Here is a 12187-nt window from a genome sequence, read left to right on the forward strand (position 1 = left end):
TTCAATGTTTTTACGTTTTATTTCACAGTGCAACACAACCATGACATCATCACATTCATAAAACACACGAAGAAACCAAGGGGGAGAAAAGCAACCTGTGAAGTGGATTTATTTTAGTTGCATAGTCAGAAGATTTAGTTCCACTCTTCTGTCAGGGCAGGAAACGTGCAATCTGCCTAATGTGTGTGATGTGTCTCAGACACACTTTAGTAGGAATTGATTTTTACTAAATTGGTTTCCCGTGTCACGTGGTTAAACAGCAGGAGAACAAAATTAATGTGCATTGTACGCTGTACAGGAGAGTCTCGTGACATGACAACATCATTGCTTACTCCAGTGAAAAATGACTCAGTCTACACATTTCGTGAAATGATATGCTCGGCTCAAAACCAAAACTCCAAATGGGGTCAAGATAGAATCTGTGACAGTTTCAGTTGGCTTGTAGCGATTTGATGGAAACCTGCTGATGGTGATTAACTGTGTCCTGTCTGAAAGTTTTCTTGGCCAACAAATTGAAAAAGGATGACCATGACGCAATTGTAATACCTGTACGGACTGTGAAAACATTTGATTAAATTAGTGCCCAATTTTCGTGAACAAATCTGTGCAACATAAATAGATAACTTATACTATGCTGTGCAATGATTTTTATTATTTTACAATTTGCAACCACTAGCACAGGCCTGTCTGTTTGTCAGTTTCACGTTAATAATCACAAAGATAGATTTTAAAAAGGTCCTAGTGCTGGAGCTCTCTGTTCAGGTTCCTTATTGGCCGCTGGGATTCACAGTAATGTTTTCAGTAGTACTGACGCTCTCCAGTCCTCATCCTTCTTTTTCTTGCAATGTAAAACTGTTAGGTTGATAAAAACACACAAACATAAACAGATTAAAACCACACTGCTTTAACAATACACAAATCATTGGAGGTAAAAAAGAAAAATAAATATAAAGAATGTATTACATCCAACAATATAATTTCGCCTGGAACTGAATGCGATAATTCAGATTTTCCAGCATACTCGATTAAAGCAACAACCCCCCCTCCCCAACCAAAATGTTTTAACATCAAAGACATCATGATGATAATATTTTTACAGTTTCTCATAAGATATTACATATATATGTATATTATATGTGTGTATATATATATATATATATATATATATATATATATATAATACGGTGTTCATTTTACCTCTGAAAAGTGATGGGTCCCGGGGACTCGCATGCTCAAAAATCTATGGGTCCCAACAGAGATCTATGGGTCCCCAAAATTTAGTGTTATCGAGGTTGAAATCGTAAATCGGCGACAAATATATAATCTATATATTCATTCAGTTTTAATCGTCTCAGTTATTTTCGATTGTTCTCAGCTTAGGGATGCTGCTGGAAAAGTGAATTTCCCTTCGGGGATGAATAAAGTATCTATCTATCTATCTATCTATCTATCTATCTATCTATCAAATTATTAATTCATTTTCTGCATCAAATTATTGTTGGTAATATAATGATTAAAGGGATGACCACAAACCTGTCTTTTTTTATTTTCTCCTTTTATACTTCCTTTTTTTCTTAACTTCTTTATACAACATAATTCATAATATCAATCATCAAAGCCATTTGAGAGCCGGCTCTTTTTAATGAGTTGAGCCAAAAAAGCCAGTTCTCTAAAAAAAGACGAACTTCCTTTCACTACACAACGAGATCTCAGTTGGCCAATATCGGCGTGCAGACGAAAACTCGAACCGCGAGACCAAAACAACAATGGCGCATCTGCCTGACGAAAAGTTTGGAGTGCGGTGAATCTTTGTTAAAAATAAAAGTAATCGGGTAATAATGACAATTTTGTGTCGAAAAAGTTGCGTCCCGAGGACGCCAGTAATTTGACTCTATGCGTCCCCAGCAAAAATGATGCGTCTAGGATGCAGGGATGCATCCTAGACAGATGATGCGGGCAAACGAGAACACTGTGTGTAATATATATATATAATATATATATATACATAGGGCAGTGGTTAGCGCGTGTGCGGCAGAGTTCTGAGGTCATGAGATTGAACCTTCCTGTGTGGAGTTTGCATGTTCTTCCTGTGCATGCGTGGGTTTCCTCCGAGCACTCGGGTTTCTTCCCACATTCCAAAAACATGCACATTAGGTTAATTGGCCGGTCCAGATTGTCCCTAGGTGTGAATGAGCGAGCGGATTGTCTATCCCTGTGTGCCCTGCGATTGGCTGGCAACCATTTCAGGGTGTCCGCTGCCCGCTGCCTGAAGATAGCTGGAATGGGCTCCAGCACCCCCGCGACCCTACTGAGGATAAGCGGCGCAGATAATGGGTGGATATATATATATATATATATATATATATATATATATATATATATATATATATGTTTTATATTATATATGTTTTATATTATATATATTAGGGTAACCTTAGCAGCGAGACATCAAACAATCATGTCAGCTCCCTGTAGAGCGTCATGTTATATAGAAAAAAACTTTGTATAAAATGCATGTTTCTATGATAGATTTTGTATTTTTGCTCATTATTTAAATCAGTGAATACGTTTTAATGAATACGTTTGGATTTTTACCCCTATAAGGTACTAAATAGGGCAGAACGTCAGTTAAGTGGTTAGTGTGAACGCGGCACAGTTCTGAGGTCATGGGTAAAAATCTAGCTACCAGCCTTCCTGTTAAGAGTTTGAATGTTCTCCCCGTGTTTGCGTGGGTTTCCTCTGGGCACTCCGTTTTTCTTCCTCATTCCATAAACATGCTTGTCAGGTTAATTGGCCGGTCCAAATTGTCCTTAAGTGTGGATGAGCGGGTGAAAGGTTGTCTGTCTCTGTGTGCCCTGGGAATGGCTAGCAACCAGTTCAGGGTTTCCCCTGCCCATTGCCTGATGATAGCTGGGATGAGCTCCAGCCCTCCCACAACCCTACTGAGGATAAGTGGTTCAGATAATGGATGGATGGATGGATGGATGGAGCCATTAAATAATACACAATTTTCATTTAAAAGAGCAAAATGTTAAGATAAGTTGACCAGGGTTTATGAAAATACAAGAACGTTGACGTTTGCTGTTATTGACTGTGGTGCACCACAAAATGTGCTAAATAAAACAAAATAACTGATACATGTTTATGTATTTGTGTGCATGTTGATGTGTGTAAGGGATTGATTTCATTGTAGACAAGGTAATAATTTTACGATCAACTACAATACATTTTACAAAAGTGTGGTCTTTGTAAATTTTGACACTGGTTTGTTGTGTTCTGCATGGTATTACATTGCTATTTTTTCCTAATAATTGATTCTATTATTAGGACAAAAAAACTATGTTTGGCAAAGAGGAATTGAATACACGATACACCGATTCCATGCACTGTTTTAGTCTTCACTTGAAATTTTATGTATTCATTTTTCTTGTGTTGGGTTCTTGTAAGGAATTTGAGTTACAATGCAAACAGATCATGGTATACAGAATTTGAGAAAATAAGTTGACTTTCGTATTAAGAAAAAACAAATTAGTATATCAATTATCTGCCATTTCATATGGATTGTTTTCTGAATACAGCTAGGATCCCATTCACCCTACTTTCCCTTATAAAGTTTGTCGTCTTTCCCGCATTGTACACACAAACAGATGCTATCACGTCCGCTCTTCATGTCTCGGCAGGAAGATGCACACTGATAAAAGAAATGCCGCTGAAAATAGTTTGTTTTGACCACTAGAATTTCGGGGGCATATGAGGTAACTACAAAGTCTAAATGTGGTCTATTGCACTCCCCAACAACTGTCACAAATGATTGGAATGGGGGAAAGTTGTGAGTCTAAGTGCCCGCTTCACTGCTGTGATTTGGGATTTCTTTGCTTCCAACATCCACAAAAGGGGATCTTTTTGCAGTAAGCAAGCAATGAGAAGATAGTCTGTGTTCATTCCCACAATGATGCAAACACAGTTCCCCAATAAGCCAAATATGGTTAAAATAAATGCAAACCAAATGTTCTCTCCGGCCACTAAAGGGCATTGTGGAGTTTGTATAGCATAGTATGTTGGTTCAGGTGTAAAACTGCATTTATTCAAATGTTAAAATGGACCAGTTATCACATTCACTGCTAAACATGAAGATATTTTCCCCTATTGTTTGTGAATAAATGAGTTGTGTGAAAAAAAAACCTTGTCATCTGTGATTATAATATGTAGGGTTACCAATGTATGCTTAATGTTGAATCAAAATACATAAAAACAAAGCTAAACCTTTGGAGTTGACATTCCTTCACTGATCCGGCCCACCTGAGAACAGAAAGTCCGGATCCGGCCCCAGAGCCAAACTGAGTTTGACATTCCTGGTGTGTAGGAAACAAAGCCCAGGCACATACTACATTCGCACTGGTTTGTGTAAAATGCTTTGGATCAGGTGCTGAATTGACATTGTGGCCCAAGTTGAACTTTTCTCCCCGCCAAAAATCAGATTCTTCCTTCCTTCATTCCTCGCAACGCTTTTTAACTGTTTATATTCGCATTCCTGCCTCTAAATAGTATATCAGCATGTCAAAAACAAGTTGTGTTTCTTCAGACATTTTGTTAAATTTGCAATAAAGCTCTTCTTACAACTACAATGTAGACCAAAACATTTAGATTCAGATTCAGATTCAGATCTACTTTATTGTCATTCTAGTACACGTGTATACAGAACGAAATGTCCATACATCTGACCCGCACAGTTTCCTTGAATGTACAGATATAAGTAAAAGTTGTATTGTATTATGGCTACGTATAGTATTACTGGGGGAAAAAGTATTTGATTCAACACTTAGGCTTCAAGTATGTAATGGAGTGATCAAACTGCCCATGCAAGCCAATTCACAGTAACAGTTGGACCCCCTGCAAAAAACTGTTTGTCCACAAAGGACTACAAACTACAGCAAGCGAGCAAAGCTTTTTAATTTAGTAAAAAAGGATGTTGATGATGTCTGTGTATTGTTTGTTGATGTCCTTGCAACGTCCCTTGCAGCCTGATCATCAAGGAAGGGGGATTACCTCTTGTACGTCCTCTTCTAAAGGTTTCCAATTTTACCTATGCTGAAGTTTTGAGATTTTCCTTGCCCTAATGTAGGTTTTAGATCAGGGGATGGAGTAAAACTGGTCTGTACAGCCCTATAGACTTTTTGTGATTAAGGGCTATACACATAAACATGACTTTACTTGATTTGACTAAAAAAAACATCTTTGTTATTTTGGTGGCAGTCTTGTCCCCAGCGTCCTTTCATGACCCCCCTACCTCCCGTGAAAAAAATATTTTTAATAAAGTGCTAATGTGCACTGTGCTCAAGACAAACATTCAAAAAGCTGGATGCATTTCCTTTAGTTGCTATTTTTTATTGTGTATTTTTATTAGATTTCATAAAAAAAACCTTACTTCTGAACTAGCCTTGATGCATTTCAAATTCCTTGATGTATATTATCAAATTTTGTGGTCAAAATGTTTCAAAACCAATTTTACATAAAAATTCTATGTATAGGTGGCTCAGCAGCTGATTGGTTAGCATGTCCGCCGCACAGTTCTGATGTCATGGGTTCAAATCCAGCTACCAGCCTTCCTGTGCAAAGTTTGCATGTTCTCCCCCTGTTTGCGTGTGTTTCCTCCCACATTCCAAAGAGATGCCTGTCAGGTTAATTGGCCGGTCCAAATCGTCCCTAGGTGTGATTGAGCAAGTGAGTTGCCTTCTCTGTGTGCCCTGCAACCGGCTGGAAACCAGTTGATGGTGTCCCCTGCCCACTGATTGCCTGAAGATGGCTGTTATGAGCTCTAGCACCCCTGCAACCCTACTGAGGATAAGCGGTGCAGATATTGGATGGATTGATAATCTATGTAAAAACAAATATGAAATGAAATATTTCACATACATGTTAATGTCTGCATATACACTGTATATTTATTCGTGAATGCCTACAAGATAAATTGGATAGGCCTGAATTATCTTTTTTTTCTAATCATGTATATATCATGGATTTAAAGCACCGTAACGGCAGATTTAAAAAAAAAAAATCCAATTAATCAATCTTCCTGGCTCGGACCCTCTGCCAAAGATCTGAACCAAATCCAGCAAGCAACTTAAAAAGTTTGTCCACCTCTGACCTAGGAGTTGTTGTTCGCTGAAATGTGATTACAAAACTATTCATGTCGCTTCTTAGTCACTTCACTCCACAGTCAAAATGCAAAAATTACCTCCCAAACACAATTCGGAATGAATTATTTTGGGCTTGTGTAGATTTTACCATTTCTTCGTTATTACTGATGTAAATCCACCAACCAAGATTAGACGTGTGATGAAATAGATATGTATTGGGCAGGCGTATCCAATATCTAACTAATACATATGAAAAATGAATGTGAAACTCCAATAAAGTGGTAATCTATAAATACCTTGTTTTACGATGTTTTTGTATGTAACAGACTGTGAGCTGCTGGTAATGTTGATAAGGGTCGGATGATATGCCTTTAACATTTCTGTGACAACAAAGTAGCCTTAGCATCATCAAAATATCCTTAGCGTTTGGCGTTCCCTCTGTTTGAATCGGCATTCAGGCAATCGGTCAAGCTTTTTATCGACTAGTTTATTAATTTATCCGTGGTATATGAAGCAGACAAAAAGCAAAGAAGTACTCCTGAATAAAAGTGACGAGTATTTCATATAAATGCATTCATTCAGAAAGCCCCCTTTGGGTTTTTTAAATATGATCCTATATTTCTTGTTTCATAACTATATTGCATATGCCTATAAAATGCTAAGAGGATTATTTATGATGTTCTTAGTGGCGTAAATCCTCAGAGTAAATATTTTAAAATGATGTGTTGTAAAGTTGAGTTATACATCAAAATATGGGTGGGGCAGCCAAATGTGTGTGGCCTTGCGTTTGAATGACTAGCCATAATGAGGACTCTTAATTAAACCACCTTATGGTAAAGAGACCCTGCAATATTCATACTTGAACTGAAACTATACCCCTTGGCACTTTCTGAAGGGAAAGTGTGTATTATTTGACCTCTAGATGCCACTGTATTGTGTTGTGCTACCGAAAAGGAGTGCTAAAAAGCACAAGGAAAAATACAAACTGTGACCAAACCCCACAGATTTTTCTTTTATATTTTAACCCAGGCTTTCGTGATGTTTTTTTGGTTGTTGGGTACTCTTAGCAGCAAAACAGCACACAAATATGTCAGTTCCCTATACAAGAGGTTCATTTTATGTCTAATCAACGCACATTTCTTGACTTATAAGGATTTTTGAAAATTGATATTTATATGAATGTTTATAGATTTGAGCTTATTCTTAAGTCTTTTATTTTAAGGAGCTGTATGGAATTTGGAACTTCGTTACTCACTGCCGCCATTTCTTAGCTTAAGGTCCTCATTGTAGAATTAGTCAACTCAATGATTGGAGTGCAAGTATGTGCACTTTTAAGACACTCTAGAATAAACTCTTCGTTTTTCATTTTTCTTCGGGTTTAGGGTGGTATTTTGACTGTACTTAAAGAGGACCTCTGATTTCACAATTTACATGCTACAGGACCCAAAGTAAGATTAGTACATTGAAAAATAAAGCACAAGGGCTATTTGAACTTGGGCTTGGTTAACAATTACTTACTAAAGATAATATTTGACTTTTAACTTTTTAAAGAAACCTCAAACGATGCATTGCACCTTTAATGAATTCATTTTTCTATTACCACTAGAAAGCGCTAAATAATTCACACTGTCCCTAAATAAACCCAAATTCAAAATTCTGCCACCTATCGCAATTAGTGTTTTTTGAAATATTGATGCAATAATTTAACCAGAAAATGCTAATTATTTTGTTGAATTGAATTTCTGTTTGTTAGTTTTAGTCACATCTTGCTGTACCTTGTATTATGTGCATGTTATTTTGTAGTCAGCTGGTGCCTGCCCTCGGTTATGACACTTGAGCCAAACGATCTATAGCTACGACTTGAGTCGAAACAGCCTCTTAAACAGCCTGTGCAGTAAATTGGAAAGAGTGTCCTGTGCGTATATGATAACAAATTATCTGATATGCTGGGTGTAGGGCACGGTCCTCAGAAGCCTCTACGACTGGCTAAAAGCCATGTTAATATCTTCAGATATGTGCCACAAAATTAAGTGCGTCAGCAATGAAAGTGTATAAAACCACTCCCATAATTCAAGCGCCAGATCATGATACTGACCACAAAAACTTTCCATCAGTAATATTACATTTTAGAAAAAAATCAGGAAATTAATCATTCACTTGTTAAAAACAGCCGATAATGTTGTGGATTTTTTTCCATCCGAGTTGGAGTACTAAATTCAAATTGTATCTTATTTTGCAGCAAGCAGTTTGTGACAATTTATTTGACTCTTCTCTGCAGATAGTGGTGAACACATCCTAATATGGTCAATGAACTCAACGAGATCCCATCTATTAATTAAACATAACTATGAGGAAGACAATAAAAGTCATGTATGAATATGTACGACCTAATGTTATTTTTAAGATAGTCAATCAATGGGCGTTTTTTATGGCCTATTTCAAAACTTCACGTCAATTTTTTTGCACTTAAACCATTATATTACGGCTAAATATTTAAAAAAGCACCACATTTTCTATTTAATGTAATACTTTTTTCCCCTTTAGTCAGCAGAGTGAGTCAGTTTTTATTATTTTAGTTTTGTTAAAATCAAACCATACCTTTCACAAATACCGTAGATGTCTTGTGACCTGCCACATGATTTTGTTTTTGGAATATTTATTTTTGTCTTTGGTAGATCGTTGCTAGTTTTTTCACGTACCATTCCATTGATGCTGCGCTTCAATTTGCTTAGCAGGACATGGGTTAGATGAGGGCATTGCTGTTGATGTTCACCCCTGAATCAGTTGGAGTGTGTCAATCAGAAGCTTCTGATCCCCCATCTCTTAAAAAGCTAGACCTGCCTATTTAGATTATTGAAGATCTCCATTCTTATAATGACATTGAACAGAAACATTCTTATTTCCAATCATGTTTTATCATTAAACCCTGAGTCAATGTGTCAACTGTCATGACAACTGTAATTAAAAACAAAAAACATCACTTACAATATGGACTCTTGTTGAGATAAATCATTGTACTGTGTGCTGCCGTTGGACTGATGAGGAACCTGGGAAGAGTCCTCGCTCTTGTTCTCTTGTGTTCCGTCCGAGCTACTTGTTGGCGTTTTTGGGAATGAACCCACCAGGCCTGAGTTGGCCTGCCACTGAAAGCAGGGACAACGAGTCTGCACTTCTTTGTAGAATGTATTGAGCCACAGGGCTGACAGCCACGGGCAGCCGAGGATGTTCTTGAAGGCGGCACGGAACTCAGGGCTCCGGCAGTAGATGATGGGATTGAGGCCAGAGTTGATATAACCCAGCCAGTTCAAAAGTCTGAAGATTCTCTCCGGTGGGATTTTCCGGTCGAAAGCATTGATGATGTTAGCAACAAAAAAAGGCAGCCAACAGGCGGTGAACGTGCCCATGATGATGCCAAGAGTTTTGAGGGCTTTATGTTCCTTTACAAGGGACAAGCGGGACGGTCGTCGCTTGACACCCCTCCGACCCTGCACGGTGCAAACGCCTAAGTCAGACTCCACTCTCTGCATTGCTGGGCATTCGTTCTTAAATCGTGTTCTGTTTTTATCAATTAGCTGTACTTGCCGTCTCGCTATCAAAAAAACTTGCGAGTAGACAAAAATCATGATAAAAAGGGGGATGTAGAACGAGACGATGGACGAGACAATGGCGTAAGCACGGTTGGTGACAAAATCGCAACAAGCAGGGTCTTCGTAGCACATTCTGGCTTCACGGTCGTCGTCGGCTCGCCAGTATCCTTTCATGATCGGTACAAAGGATATCAAGGCAGACACCAGCCACACTAAACAAACAATAGCTCTGGCGCGCCATTTACTCAGTAATACCTGATGCCGGAGTGGCCGGGTGATGGCTACGTAGCGGTCCACCGCAATCACACACAGTGTTTCGATGCTTGCCGTCACACACAAGACGTCCACAGAGGTCCAGAAATCACAGGAGGTCTCGTCCAGCTGCCAGTTGCCTGTCAGGACAATGGTGGCCCCCAGGGGAACCACCAGAACACCCATGATGAGGTCAGCACATGCTAGTGACATGATGAAGATGTTGGTAGTGGTCTGGAGTTGGGACGTGGACGCCACAGCAATGATAACCAGCAGGTTGCCCACCACGATGATGAGGATGATGGACACTAGGATCAGCAGGATCCAGGAGCTTGCAGCGGGGTGGTAGGGGGCTGTGTCGTTCCTCAAACCTGCTGACGCACTCAAGTTGACGTCCATCATTTACTGGATTGGTCGCTGACAGTTTTGTACGCTGAGACATAAATACTTGCAGAAGAAAGCAATCTTACATTTCTCGTCTCAGGAGGATTGTTTGCATTCATAGTTCAGCCTGGATTTCCCATGCTTCCATAAAAAAGCTCCTCTTAATAGAATCCACATGCTGCGTGCAAAAAATACATTTCCTCAAAGTTATAAAAGTTGGTACAGATGGTAAAAGTCCAGTATTTTCGGAAAAAGGCTGATTTTCACACTAGGACATTAGAAGTGCTATTGGAGACAGCCTCATGATCTGCTTTCATCTAACAGGGAACAAGTGGTGTTGTGGCAAGAATTGAATTGGCTTGAGTACCCACCTTTTCCTTCTGCTCTCGTTTGCTCCCTCCCTCACTTAGTCGCTCAAAGGGGGAGGAGTTAAAGGGCGCTGTCCAGTCTGCATAAACTAAACCTGCTTTAGTGGCTTCACTCAACGCCTGAGCACATCTTCAAAACATGCTGTACTGGAATTGTTTATTTCAAATTTCCTTGCATGAAATGGACGTTGCTAAGTTTGCTTTAAAGGGACAGTGTGTAATTTTTAGTTCCTCCTAATGGTGCAAAAAACTTTCAGTTTTAAAAAAAAAAGTTGATTTGAACACTTGGCAAAAACATATCAACTATCATACCAATGTTAATTTTCATAAAAAAGCATAGTTCGAGAAATTTGTATTCATTTTACACAGTGGAATCCGTACTTATATGTCGCTGCCATGTTTGTCCCGTATCTTGCTGCCACGCTGTGCTCTTGACAGTGGTTTTCACCTGCATTAGACAATTCAGTGACTCCTAGTAGTCAAATATTACACACTGGGGATATAAAAAAAGAAGTGTTCTTTAATTCCACATTCAATTTAAAGGAAGAATGAGTGTGACGGATGTAACCAGTGTTGGGTATGTTACTGAAAAAATAATTAGTAATAGATACTAATGACTTCATTTAGAAAGTAATTGTGTTACCCTCCAGATTGCTGACACCGAATTGTAGCACCCTAGTCTGAAAGTTACAGCTTAACCTATACACTCAAATTCAAACTGGTCCCTACAACTGCTTGAAAATAAACCACATGATAAAATAAAATAAAATTCCACCAACCTGTGGAAGCTTTAAACCTATTTCTTGTGCAATCTTGAGATATTGCAAAACTAACACAGCCGAGACACTTCATGTCCATTTTGTCTTCAAACTACTATGATTTCTTTCTCAATTTCTAGGTAATGTCCAAGAATAATTTTACAAATAAAAAGCTCAAATTCAGCACTCTTACGAAAAATGATGTGCTCACATTTTCCTCATTGATTTTTGTTGTTCCTTTATAAGCAACGCCCACTTCCCCACGCGCTGTAGTCGCAAATACGGCTTACATGTGAGTATATATGGTAGTGAGGGTATCAGAATAACAGTAGGGAGAGATTACGTGCACTCATTAATTTTTGCTTGAGCACTTCTGTAACTGTATTTAGTTATAGTTTAGGTTGGTATAAACATGCTCATCTCAGATAGTGTAATCAGCAATGTGTTTCTGGCAGATTTAAGTATGTATGACGCTTTGGTAGTGTAGGATGAATAATCAGAGAACGTGTGACAGAGTAAGTCATTAACTGCTTTTAAAAAGGAGTAGGTGTTAAGTATTTCGGGAGAGCCACTAATGCTGAAACCAAGAATGGAAGAAGCTGGAGACTTTGATCAGTACAATAATTATATTTATAAGACGAATCTTACAAAAGAGTAGGGTAAGGGTTGAGTTCATGTCCGTACCTCAGGAGAGCAGTGGC

General features: G+C 38.6%; 1 protein-coding gene across 1 annotated transcript; it reads right to left on the reverse strand.

Annotated features, from left to right (window-relative positions):
* adrb3a (adrenoceptor beta 3a) lies at positions 1-10713 on the reverse strand. The gene is made up of 2 exons (XM_088335785.1): positions 9123-10713; positions 1-852 (listed from the first exon to the last, which is right to left on the reverse strand). The coding sequence occupies exons 1-2, from the start codon at positions 10376-10378 to the stop codon at positions 825-827; spliced, it is 1284 nt and encodes a 427-aa protein (XP_088191911.1). The 5' UTR covers positions 10379-10713; the 3' UTR covers positions 1-824.
* Between the last annotated feature and the right edge of the window lie 1474 nt (positions 10714-12187).

This window comes from Urocampus carinirostris, chromosome 5 (assembly GCF_059441175.1).
Source record: "Urocampus carinirostris isolate Australia breed hairy pipefish chromosome 5, RoL_Ucar_1.0, whole genome shotgun sequence".
Taxonomy (NCBI): Eukaryota; Metazoa; Chordata; class Actinopteri; order Syngnathiformes; family Syngnathidae; genus Urocampus; species Urocampus carinirostris.